Here is a 12,479-nt window from a genome sequence, read left to right on the forward strand (position 1 = left end):
GCAAGATTGAAATTTTTCTGAATGAGAAAAATTGCCCTCAATCTTTATTATCAAGCCTTGGGTGGCTCTGGAAAGTAACTTTTACTGTAATTTGTTATTGTTTCTTTTTTTTTTTTTTTTTTTTTAATTTTTTTTTTTTTTTCAACGTTTATTTATTTTTGGGACAAAGAGAGACAGAGCATGAACGGGGGAGGGGCAGAGAGAGAGGGAGACACAGAATCGGAAACAGGCTCCAGGCTCTGAGCCATCAGCCCAGAGCCCGACGCGGGGCTCGAACTCACGACTGCGAGATCGTGACCTGGCTGAAGTCGGACGCTTAACCGACTGCGCCACCCAGGCGCCCCTGTTATTGTTTCTTAATTCACCCTAAAATATTATAAATATAGTAAATATTATATTATTTATAATATATTATAAAAATATAAAATATTATAAATATTATAAATATAGTATTTATTTGAAAAACTATATTGCAGTATATTGTCACAATGATGACAACTAACATAGCATGAATAACAAGTAATGTCCAAAATTTTAAAAAAGGTAATGTCCAGTGGCTTTATCTGTTTGCCTTTCTTTCACATGTTAAAACAAGAAGGGAAACCTTCATTCCCACACAAATTTGCAGCAGATATATTTTTCAAGCTCAAATTGCAATTCCATGAACTTTTAGGCCTCACTGTAAGTACAAAGGAAATTTCCATTTCAAAATTCATTTGGCTGTGCTATTGAATTGGAGATGATTTATCTGCAGTGTAATGATATGCTAAAGGGCAATATCATAAGAAGAATTTAACAGAATTCCATAATGCCTTTCAGGTGATAAATATGCTAAATTAAAATCATTTCTGTCAGTTGATACCAGCATTTGGTAGTACTAGATTCATGAAAAACATTTATAAAGACTGAGTATGTAAAATTTCATTACAGAACAACAGTTACAGATAAACATTTGCAACTAATTTTAATGTTAGGGATTTGTAACTTTGAATGCAATTAAACAAAATTATCCCCAATAGATAATTTCTGTTCTCATTAGTAGATGAATTACAAAAATTATACTCAACAATTAATATTTTGACTAACATATTTTGGAAGTTTGTTTTCTTTTCATATAAGAACCTGTACAGTATTCTCAATTGTGCCTCCTGGCCTGCAAAACCTAAAATATTTTACAAAACTTTTACAAAAGTTTTGCTAGCCCCTACCATCTCAAAAAAAGTGAGATACAATTTCCTAAGAAGTTACCCTTCATTAAAAACAATGAAGATATACATGCTGCAGTGATACAAAGTTAGGATAGGTAAAAATAAATAAGTTTAACATCTTAGACAATAAACTTATAGTTTTTTAAGCTGTATGGATAAGTTTATGAGTGAGTTCCAGAAATGTCTACTTCAGTTATTTACTTCAAAACTGATACTGAGATAAACAGTCATCCTTGTGCTTGTGCATGAGATCTCTGGCAGGAGAGTATTGAGACGAACAATTGTTCTGAACAGATTGCAATGTAAAAAGTTTCTGCCTAAAATTCAGGCTTAATTTTTCAGGTGATGAAACTTTTAACTGATGTTAGTTATCTTTTCCTAGAAATTGTTTTATCCTTGAGTGTTGATTGTTTTTATACCCTGAGGGAATATAAGAAGGGACTAAATATTATTGTTAGGTTATTATTATCAGATTCTAGAGTCCTTTAAGGAGTTCAAACAACATTTTGTGGAGAATCTACAGTGTGGTGAAATACAAAGATTTATTAATATAGTCTGGAAGAATTTGGAAGATAAGGTATCTGAGCTGGATCTTGAAGGACACCAGAGTTGAGGATTTCAGAGGGATGTGTTTGGGGGAGCAATCCATGTGGAGTGAACTTTAAGAAGTGAGAAAACCAGGAAGTGGTCAATGATGGTCTGGTGGGAGGTGGAGCTGGATGGGTACTTTGGGATTTATATATAGCCAAGAGGAATGGACTTTATTGACAAATATTTCCAAACCTGGCATAGTGCCCGACACTTAGAGGTACTTCTTGAGTAAAAATTAGGGAGCTATTTAAGGAAATTGAGCAGGAGGAATACAGGATAAATGCCAAATGACAGAGGGTGGCCAGCTGCTGATCATCAGAATAGCAGGATTTGTTAAATATTAGCCAAGGCCCTGCTGACATTTGTCTGACATCTAATCCTTCCTTTCTAATTCCCAGTGCTACCAATTTAACCAAAGCCTTATAATACTATAACAGTTTCCTTCTCCCTGTAGTTTATAGACTTTCATCCTTTGAATCTTGTTTAAGTGCCTCATTTTCTGATTATGAGGACTTATTTGAACATAGAAGGTTTTCATACATTTTTTTTAAAAGGTGAATGACTGAGATTCATAGCTTAGCAATCTTTTGAAACAGACTGACAGTGTATATAGGGGGCTTCCAAAATCCTTTTACTCAACAACAGTAATAGGATTATTTACCTCTGAATTGAGTCTTCTGTTTCCCTTCAAACTAGGGAATACAAGCTGGTGTCCTCCTCAGGCTTCTGTTTTTTTTATTTCTTGGAGGAGATGGTCTTTATAATAATCATTGTTAATTGGTCACATTCTTAGGTTATTGAAACAGCACAATCCAATGGGCTGCTCAAGTGTGTGTTTTTTTTTTTTTTTTTAATCACATGGTAAATTAGGTCTAGAGAAACTGGGTAAGTTATTAATGATTAACTCTTAAAAATATTAAAGTTATTTATTTATATTTTTACCTTAGGTATCTTAATGCAATACAGACAATGTGTCCACATATTCTGCGCTATTTGACTACTGCCGTCATAACAAACAAAGATGTTCGAAAACGCCGACAGGTACTAAAAGATCTGGTTAAAGTTATTCAACAGGTAAAAACTAAAATCTTTTTTAAAAAATGTTTATTTATCTTAAGAGAAAAAAAGAGACCGTGCGTGTGTGTGCGCACACGAGCAGGGGAAGGGCAGGGAGAGGGGGAGGGAAAATCCCCAGCAGGCTCTATGCCCATTGCTGAACCTAATGTGGAGCTGGATCTCACAACCTGAGCTCATGACCTTAGCCAAAATCAAGAGTCAGACACCTAACTGACTGAGCCACCCAGGTGTCCCCCAAAACTAAAATCTTTATTAACTTTTAAAACTCTAAACTAGATCTAACATCTGTTTCTAAAGTAGGACCCTTAGTTCTTAAGGTAAAATGTTTTAAAAATAGGACAAAGGTTACATGAAGTATACATAGAGAGGAGCCCAGGATACTCAAATGGGCATTTACTATCTTTAATTCCAGTATATACTTATGCCAGATGTAGTATGGAATGAACACTGCTCTCTGCTAGGTGGATACTTAATATACATCATGTATTAGCATTGCCTTTATTGCAGAGTGAAGGAGATTTGAAGCCTGGCATTTCTGGGAGATCTCTTACCTACCTAATTGCAGAGTAGTGATCTCTGCATAGAATATGGTATTAATAGTCCCCAGGTTGTACAAAAGCTGCAGCCCTACTGGTTGATTTTTAGTGAGTTTCTCAGTAATCACTATGGGCTAGAAAAAGAACTTAAATGCTGTTTTGACCTAAGGATAAATTAAATACCAAGAGACAAATTCAGCAGGTTATGAATGAATGCCCTTATACTTGGGGATGTTATTGAGTAAGGAAGACTTTTGGCAATAGAGAGACTTGAAAGCATTTGGAATGGTTCTAGGATGAGAATATATAGAACTCAGTCTGGAAGACATTATATGCTTAAGGTTGGGCCTAGAATCAGGATATGAGCAATTGCTTTGAGACGATGATACTAGGTAATTTGCTAGAAATTAATAACAAAGGAGGAGAAACCAGGAATATTGGGATATTCTAGGGTCAGTCTACCACCAAACAGTGTTGAATCAAATCCAACTTGACCTTTGACATAATTTTACAGGAGTCTTACACATATAAAGACCCAATCACGGAATTTGTTGAGTGCTTATATGTTAACTTTGACTTTGATGGGGCTCAGAAAAAGCTGAGGGAATGTGAATCAGTAAGTATGAATTTTTACTTATAAATTAATATTTAATGTTTGGTTATTGTAAAAGTTAACTTTGCAGTGTTTTATTAAAGTAATTATATCAGAAATATATATTAATCTTAAAATGACTGATGTTTTAGAAATGTGCGAGATGTAGACATTTTTAATATTGCCATATGTGTATGCTTTTGTTAGTACAGTTTGTTAAAACATTGGTGGCATTAGAAATTCACACGTATGCCCATGATTCCATATCTTATTCTATATTAGTGAATATGTGAAGTATTTCCTGTGTGTGTATAAGACTGTATAGAACTGCACATTCTGAGATTCTAAATTTGTTTCATAAGTGGGCCTGTCTTTAGAATTTTTCACATGATCGTACTGAACATTTACTATAAACCAGTCAAGCTATAAGGGCGTGAATTTTATCACAATGTCTTCTGTTGATTGGTAGAAACTAAAGTACCTTCAAGCAGCTGAGTTAGATTTATCAGCTTTTTTAAATGTTAGTTTGTAGAGTTTTAAGAAATTAAGAACTTACCTGTTAAATGCATTTACCAAATCCATAAGTTATCAGTTGTCAGTTTTATTTTTGAACCCAAATGTTAACACAAAATATAAAGAGTTTGTTGAAGGATTAAGATCTTATTTCCCTAAGGACAAGAAAATTATCATGTAAATACAACTTCAGGGGTGATTTTCACACATTGGACAAAATAAAATAGACTCAAGTGTGATAATTTGTATTCATGTAGTCATATGTAGTGTTATTATGTATTATGTGTTGGTATATGCCAATACACTAAGTAGCTGGTTAGGCCTGGCTGAGGCCAAGGGGCACTTGGTTATTACTGTGAAGTTAAAATACCCTCTTTTAATTATGATACCTTCTGTGGAATAGGAGCCACCCCTTGAATTTTTCTCCTTTGTAGATTTCCAAGTCTATTTACTTCACAAATATGCATATATTTAGTCTGTTCATAATGATTTTGAGTACCTAGAAGAGATATGTTATCTACACAGCATTTACTTCGGATAACGGGCAGGACAAAACTACTTTGTCAAAAGGTTGCTAAAGTCATCAATAGAACAAGGAAACACTGCAGTGCTTAAATTAGGTGTTTTTTTTTTTTTTTTTTTTTTCATATAGCATTCATTTACTTCTAGTTAAATTGTTAGAGGCTTGAGCATAGTATTCTAGAAAGTGCTGTGGTATATAACTTGTGATATAAGGTGAGAGAATTGCAGTAAAGCACACGGGAAGTATTTTGGGTCACATTTTTGAAAATTGCTTGTCAGTGCTGTTAATTTTTTTGTTACACTTTACACACATAGGTACTTGTGAATGACTTCTTCTTGGTGGCTTGTCTTGAGGATTTCATTGAAAATGCTCGTCTCTTCATATTTGAGACTTTCTGTCGCATCCACCAGTGTATCAGCATTAAGTAAGAACACCCTGATTTGATTTGTATTTTCTACTTTTAAATTCCTGGAAATTTCCATTTACTGTAAAATTATACTTAATAGGATTCCAGTTAATTGGATTTTTGTTTTATTTCCCTTTGCTTTAGAAGAGAAAGAAAACAGTCTGATAGTGATTTATTAAAAATCCTAACTTTTGTTTTTATTATGGGATGGTACAGATTCAGAAATACCTTCTTTGGCTTCTATGTGTGTGGCATAGTATGATTTTTGAAAATGGTATCTTCATGGCAGTATTCTGATTGTTGGGTACCTTTTTAAAAAGTACTGTTATACTCTTATATAGGGAGAAAAGAGAAAATAACGTTTTAGAATGGTTTCAACAGGAGTTCAAATAAGGAAGAGATTAGCCCTTAGTGATTCAGAAATACTGTTGAAAGACTACATTTGGTAATCATTTCAGTTGATTGAGTTTGTTTTATTTAATTATATATTTGAATTCTCATATAGTAAGCTATGACCTCCTAAAATGTTGAAACATGGAAAGTATGGTGAATTTCAGTTCACATTTCCTTTGTTGTGTGAGAAAATTATTGGGGGGAAAATTGTGAAACTTATATAACCTATTAGAAACTAATTGTACATATTAGAATTTGAAAAATAACTAGTGCTGTTTGGCCACAGATGAAGTCAAACAGTAAATATGTTCCATAAATGTTTAAAAAATTACTTTAATGTTTGCCTCTTTGGAATTGTGTGTAGACCAAAGTTTTTCTTTAGTGCCATTTGTTTTTGCTGAGGCATCCGTACTTGTTTGCCTAATGTTACTGGGTGGTTATTGAAGTGGTTTTTCAGAGTTTGAAGTATGGTATAATCATGGTGCTTCTCCTATGGGAATTAAAGCCTTGACCAGTTTTATTAGTACTTTACTATAGCTAGCAGACATAATTTAAAATATCTGATTCTCTTGAAGAATACATGCATATTCCTAATATGTTATTGGTTATTGGTTGTGAAATAGCTGAATCATATGTGGGATGCAGTTACAATAGGTAACAATTCTTGCAATGCCCTTTTTTTTCTTTTTTTAGAGATTTATAATTCAGTCTTATGAAAGAGGGATGCTAATATTTTGTTTTTTCTTGCAGACTTTCCCCCATTTCTTATTAGAATATGGTCACTTGGGTGTTTTGCTTTGTCTAGGACTATATTTATCCTTGTTATCAGCCTTTTGAAAGCAAATTCTCCTTTTTATATCTTTAGTACCTAGAATGGTGACTCTGTACATTAGAGATGCTCAGTAAATACTTGTTAAATGAATAGATTTCTTTGCATTAGTGAATTTGTGTTTTTGTCCACAATAATGCTTTTTCACTGAGGTACCATGAGTAAAGTTTGTTCCAGCTCTAGCTTCTTCCCTTTATTAACTTGAGGACTTTGTATTCATTATTTTCCTTTTTTGAGATTTGGTTTACCATGCTTAACAGTGAAATAAAGTATTTGTCCTGTGTACTCAAGAGAAAAGTGCAGCTCAGAGGATATAATATAGTGGAAATACATCATCTATAAGCTTTTATGTGACTTTATCATTACCTAATAATTTTTTAAAGTTGGTACCAGTGTAGTTTTGATGTTTTTCTTTGAATGCTGTAGTTCTTTGATCCCAGTAGTTTTTTTGTAGCTTTAGACAAAGTCTAAAGCATTTTCAGACTAAAGTTCTAGTGGCTTTCTAAAGTCCAGAAATCTTTTCTCTTTTATAATGATAGTATTTCCTTTGTATTTCAGTTGTTTAAATGCTTTTGGCTGTGTGTGGAATGTTCTATAACTCAGGTGATTTTGAATACTTACATTATATAATGCATTTTCTTCAATTATTAAGGAATTTTAGAGTTGGAAGAAATCTTGGGGAGCTTCTGATCCAACAGTGCAGTTACTGAATCATCAACAGTAGGGCTTTTTTCTGCACTGATGAAAATGTTATGTATCTATATTGTTTAGTATAGTAGCCAATAGTCCATTTGTGGCTTTTTTTTTTTTTTTAAGAGAGCAGAGAAGGGGCAGAGGGTAGAGAGAATCTCAAGCAGGCTCCACGCCTAGCACGGAGCTGATGTGGGGCTTGTTTTCACAACTCTGAGATCATGACCTGAGCCAAAATCACTTAGCCACCCAGGCATCCCCATTTGTGACTTTTGAACACTTTACATGTGGCTCAGATTTCAAATTATAGAACCATGGTTTAAATCCTGTGTGTGTGTGTTAGAACTTGTTTTCAAATGTGACATTGTATATATATTTCTGTGTATATATAAGTTAAATTATAGTCCCTTTATGCTTGGTTAGCTTGTACCTCTGTTCAGCTTTCCTCCTGACTACCGAAGCACTTCGGTGGACGCTAAGACTTCTGGAAACACAGTTTTACCAAAAAAACCCACAAAAAACAAAAAACCAGATCCAGTACAACTCCTTTGTTTTCTAGTGGTTTTGTAGCCCCTTATTTATAGCTAGGAAACTTAATGCTCAGAAACATTGAGCTGTGTAGTTCTTACTTAATGACAGAGCCTGAACTAATAGATCTCTGACATTCATTGTATTATACCTCACTATAAATTCTTTTTTTTTCATTGTGCACAGTTGATATTTTTAGAAATATCAGATTGAGACTAATTTATCATTAGTCTTTTCACTAAAAGCCAGAGGATAAAGATGGAAACCGTAAGTCACTGTTTAACTTTGTGTCTCAGAATCATTATAGAGTTTTATTTTATTTTACAAATACAGATTTCCTGAAGCCATTTCAAAGTTTTTGGATCAGATTTTCTGGATATGTTCTGCTGTGATGTCTAACAGAGCTACTACCCTATACCTTCAAAGTGGTTATTCACCAAAGCACATCCAGGATTGAGAACCACTGCATCAAGTTGCCAGTTTTTTAGGCACACATTTACATCCTGTTAAAGTAATGGAGTGAAAAATCAGTGATTTAGTATTTTTAGTGTATAAGGAATTAAGAAGATAGGGGCAGAGCAGAAAGTATAGCTATGGGTGAAAAAGAAATAGTTGTCTTATAGCAACAACGAGATCTCTGTAAGGTTCATTGGCAGGGTGGAGGGTGTGTACAGTAGGACTTAGTCTAGGGGTTAGGTTTTTCATTTTTTAAAGCTGCTTTAATGGGTTTGGAATATGGTTTAAAATAATGTTAAACATTTAAGTTGGGCTTTTATAAATACAGAAAACATCAAAATGCAGACTCTAAGGATTTGAAATCCATGGTAATGACCAACAGAGCTTAATGTTTACCTTTAAATAGTACATAGAAAAAACTCATTGTTCTGTAATCCAGATGTTTCTGTTTCTATTTGTTTAAGATAGAAAGAGACACACACAGTATGTGAGTGAGCAAGGGACAGAGAGAGAGAGGGAGGGAGGGAGAGAGAATCCCATGAGAGAGGGGGAGAAAGTGCAGAGCCTGAAGCTGGACTCAAGCTCACCTGATGTGGGGCTCAAACTGAGGAACCAGGAGGTCATGCCCTGAGCCAAAGTCAGATGCTTAACCGACTGAGCAACTCAGGTGCCCCTGTAATACAGGTTTTTGTTTTTTGTTTTTTTTTTTCAACGTTTACTTATTTTTGGGACAGAGAGAGACAGAGCATGAACGGGGGAGGGGCAGAGAGAGAGGGAGACACAGAATCGGAAACAGGCTCCAGGCTCTGAGCCATCAGCCCAGAGCCCAACGCGGGGCTCGAACTCACGGACCGCGAGATCGTGACCTGGCTGAAGTTGGACGCTCAACCGACTGCGCCACCCAGGCGCCCCAAGTGGGAAGCTTTTAAAAAGAAATAAACAAAAATAAAGAAGGACTATGTTTTTTTAAAGCTCCTCTAAGTAATTCTGATGTAAAACCTGTTTTTAATTACACTTTTTATTTTGTGATGATTATAGATTCACCTGAGGTTGTAGGAAATAATAAATCCCCTTTGTTCTTCACAGTTTCCCATTTACACAGTTCACATTTCCAGTGATAACATCTCGCAATAATATCTCACAAACTGTAGTAAAATATTACAACCAGTGTATTGATACTGATACATTCTCATCTGTTAACCATTTCTATAATTTTGTTACTTGAAGAATATGCAAAAGCTTTTTTAAAAGGTAATGTTCAACTTTCCAGAGAGGATAGACACACTAGGTGTCATGATTATGATGTAATTAGCAGCAGTATAACTAGTATAGGTCTTGAAAGAAGAAAATACTGCAGATGTGAATGAGTGCCTCTTGTGGCCAAGCACTGGTTAGAAGATAGTGAGCACACCCTCAGAACTTTAAATCCAGAGGAAGAAGCAAATTAAATAAAGACAAAATTATAAGTTATGATAGGTGTTTTGAAGAAAAATAGAGTAATGAGAATGACATGGACATAATTTATAAATTGTGTGTTGGAAAATCCCAAAGTAATTTAGATTAAAGCTTTAGTGAACCCTGTTAACTCGGCAAATGGAATATGTTTAAGCTGAAAAGTAGACTTTTTTCCACACTGTATACTAATTATGACACAGTATTCCATTCACAAGTTTGTGCTGACCTATTTCTCTACTTCTAATTAATCTAAAATTATTTAATATTCTGTCCTTTTTGGGGGGACCAGGGGAAGGATTGGTCTCCAGCCTCCTTTCTGTCCAAAAGTGGACACATTTTAAATGCTCAAGAGAATAGTACATATTCTAGAACCAATGGTTGTTTATTAAACAACTTTTTCCATTAGTGATTTGGAACATTCTCAGTTGATAGGTTTCTTGACTAAACACATGTGATAGTCATATCTTTATAAAAATGCATATCTTTATAAAGAATGTTTTTAGGGGTGCCTGGGTGGCTCAGTTGGTTGAGTGTCTGACTTCAGCTCAGGTCATGATCTCATGGTTTACGAGTTCAAGCCCTGCATCGGGCTCTGTGCTGACAGCTCAGAGCTTCTAGCCTGCTTTGGATTCTGTCTCCCTCTCTCTCTCTCTGCCTCTCCCCCACTCATTCTCTCTCTCTCTCTCTCTCTCTCTCTCAAAAATAAATAAAAACATTTAAAAAAAGAATGTTTTTATCAGTTTATATACAACCTTATAGATTTGTAGGATAAGCTACCAATCTGTTTACCATAAAGTATGCAACATCTGTCATAAAAGATTACTGTGGTGGGATTTAATTTAGTATAGTTGAACAGTTTATGAGATATGGTGTGTGTCTGAAGTTTAAAAGCTGTTCTAGAGTAATTCTTGGACCAGTTTTCAATTGTAGATAAAAATAAAGTATGGAAGTAATACTTTGAATGTGTGTGATAAACATGTTGGAGCATACATTAATGTAATTTTCCTTTAGAGAGTTAGTTTGACTTTTCACAAAAGAATATATTTGCCAACTACTCTTGAAGCCATTCTACTTTGTTAAATAACATTTTAGATCTTAATATTTTTCTTAAAGTTCTTATTAACTTTCTTACAGTTACTATTCATAATTTTATTTCCTGATATTAAAGAAAAATATAGAAAGGTGTATTTCCAGATGGAGATAAACTTGTTTCAAAAATATTTTTGTATTTCTGTGTTAACTGTTAAGTAATATATGACATACCTTGGAGATACTGCAGGTTTGGTTCCAGGCCACTGTAATAAAGTGAATATCACAATAAAGCTGTTCAAATGGGGGCACCTGGGTGGCTCAGTTGGTTAAGCATCTGACTCTTGATATCGACTTAAGTCATGATCTCAGAGTCATGAGATCAAGCCCTATGTCAGACTCATCACTGAGTGTGGAGCTTACTTGGGATAAAAGCTAGTTGAATGAATTTTTTTGTTTCCCAGTATATATAGTCTGTAGTCTGTTAAGTGTGCAATGTAGCATTATGTCTAAAGAATGTACATACCTTAATTTAAAAATATTACTAATGGAGCACCTGGGTGGCTCAGTCAGTTGAGTGTCTGACTCTTGATTTCGGCTCAAGCCATGATCTAACAGTTGATGGGATCGAGCCTCACATTGGGCTCCATGCTGACAGCTTGAGATTCTCTCTCTGTCTCTCTCTCTCTCTGCCCCTTTCTTGGCTCACATGTGTGCTCGCTCTCTCTCAGAATGAATAATAAACATTTTTTTAAAATATTACTAAAAAATGCTAACCATCATCTGAGCTTTTAGTGAATCATAATCTTTTTGCTAATGAAGGGTCTGGCCTCGATTTTAATTGCCCCTGACTGAGCAGGGTAGTGGTTGCTGAAGATTGGGGTAGCTGCTGCAATTTCTTAAAATAAGACAATGAAGTTTCCCACATAATATTGACTCTTCCTTTCACAAACAATTTCTCTGTAGCATGTGATGCTGTTTGATAGTATTTTACCCACAGTAGAACTTCTTTCCAAATGGGGAGTCTGTTCTCTCATTCCCCGTCCCTGCTCTATCAACTAAGTTTATGTAATATTCTAAATCCTTTGTTGTCATTTTCAATAATCTTCACCAAGAGTAGATTCCATCTCAAGAAACCACTTTCTCTGCTCATGCATCAGAAGCAACTCCTTATCTGTTAAAGTTTTACCATGAAAGTATAGCAATTCAGTCACATTCTCAAGTTCCACGTCTCATTCTCGTTCTCTTCCTATTTCTACCACATCTGCAGTTACTTCCTCACTGAAGTCTGGAATTTTTAAAAATCATCTGAGGCTTGGAATTAACTTCTTCCAAACCCCTGTTAATGTTGATATTTCAGCCTTTTCCCATGAATCACAAATAATCTTAATGGCATCTTTTTTTTTTAATTGTTTTAATGTTTGTTTATTTTTGAGAGGCAGAGAGAGAGAGAGCAGAAGCTGGGGAGGGTCAGAGAGAGGGAGACACAGAATCCGAAGCAGGCTCCAGGCTGAGCTGTCAGCACAGAGCCTAACGCGGGGCTTGAACTCAAACTGCGAGGTCATAACCTGAGCTGAAGTCAGACGCTCAACTGACTAGGCCGTCCAGGCGCCTCTGTTAATGGCATCTTAATGGTGAATCTTCAGGAGGTTT

At 35.1% G+C, this 12,479-nt stretch overlaps 1 protein-coding gene across 3 annotated transcripts in view; it reads left to right on the forward strand.

The window, feature by feature from the left end:
- Window positions 1–12,479, forward strand: part of EIF3E (eukaryotic translation initiation factor 3 subunit E) — a 55,491-nt gene that overhangs the window by 31,142 nt on the left and 11,870 nt on the right. For all 3 annotated transcript variants that reach the window (XM_045453896.1, XM_045453897.1, XM_045453898.1), the window contains 3 exons: window positions 2,747–2,873; window positions 3,927–4,028; window positions 5,355–5,464. In XM_045453896.1, coding sequence (XP_045309852.1) covers window positions 2,747–2,873; window positions 3,927–4,028; window positions 5,355–5,464 — 339 coding nt within the window. The remainder of the gene's footprint in view (window positions 1–2,746; window positions 2,874–3,926; window positions 4,029–5,354; window positions 5,465–12,479) is intronic.

The sequence above is a fragment of the Leopardus geoffroyi genome, chromosome C3 (genome assembly GCF_018350155.1).
Source record: "Leopardus geoffroyi isolate Oge1 chromosome C3, O.geoffroyi_Oge1_pat1.0, whole genome shotgun sequence".
NCBI classification, from domain to species: Eukaryota; Metazoa; Chordata; class Mammalia; order Carnivora; family Felidae; genus Leopardus; species Leopardus geoffroyi.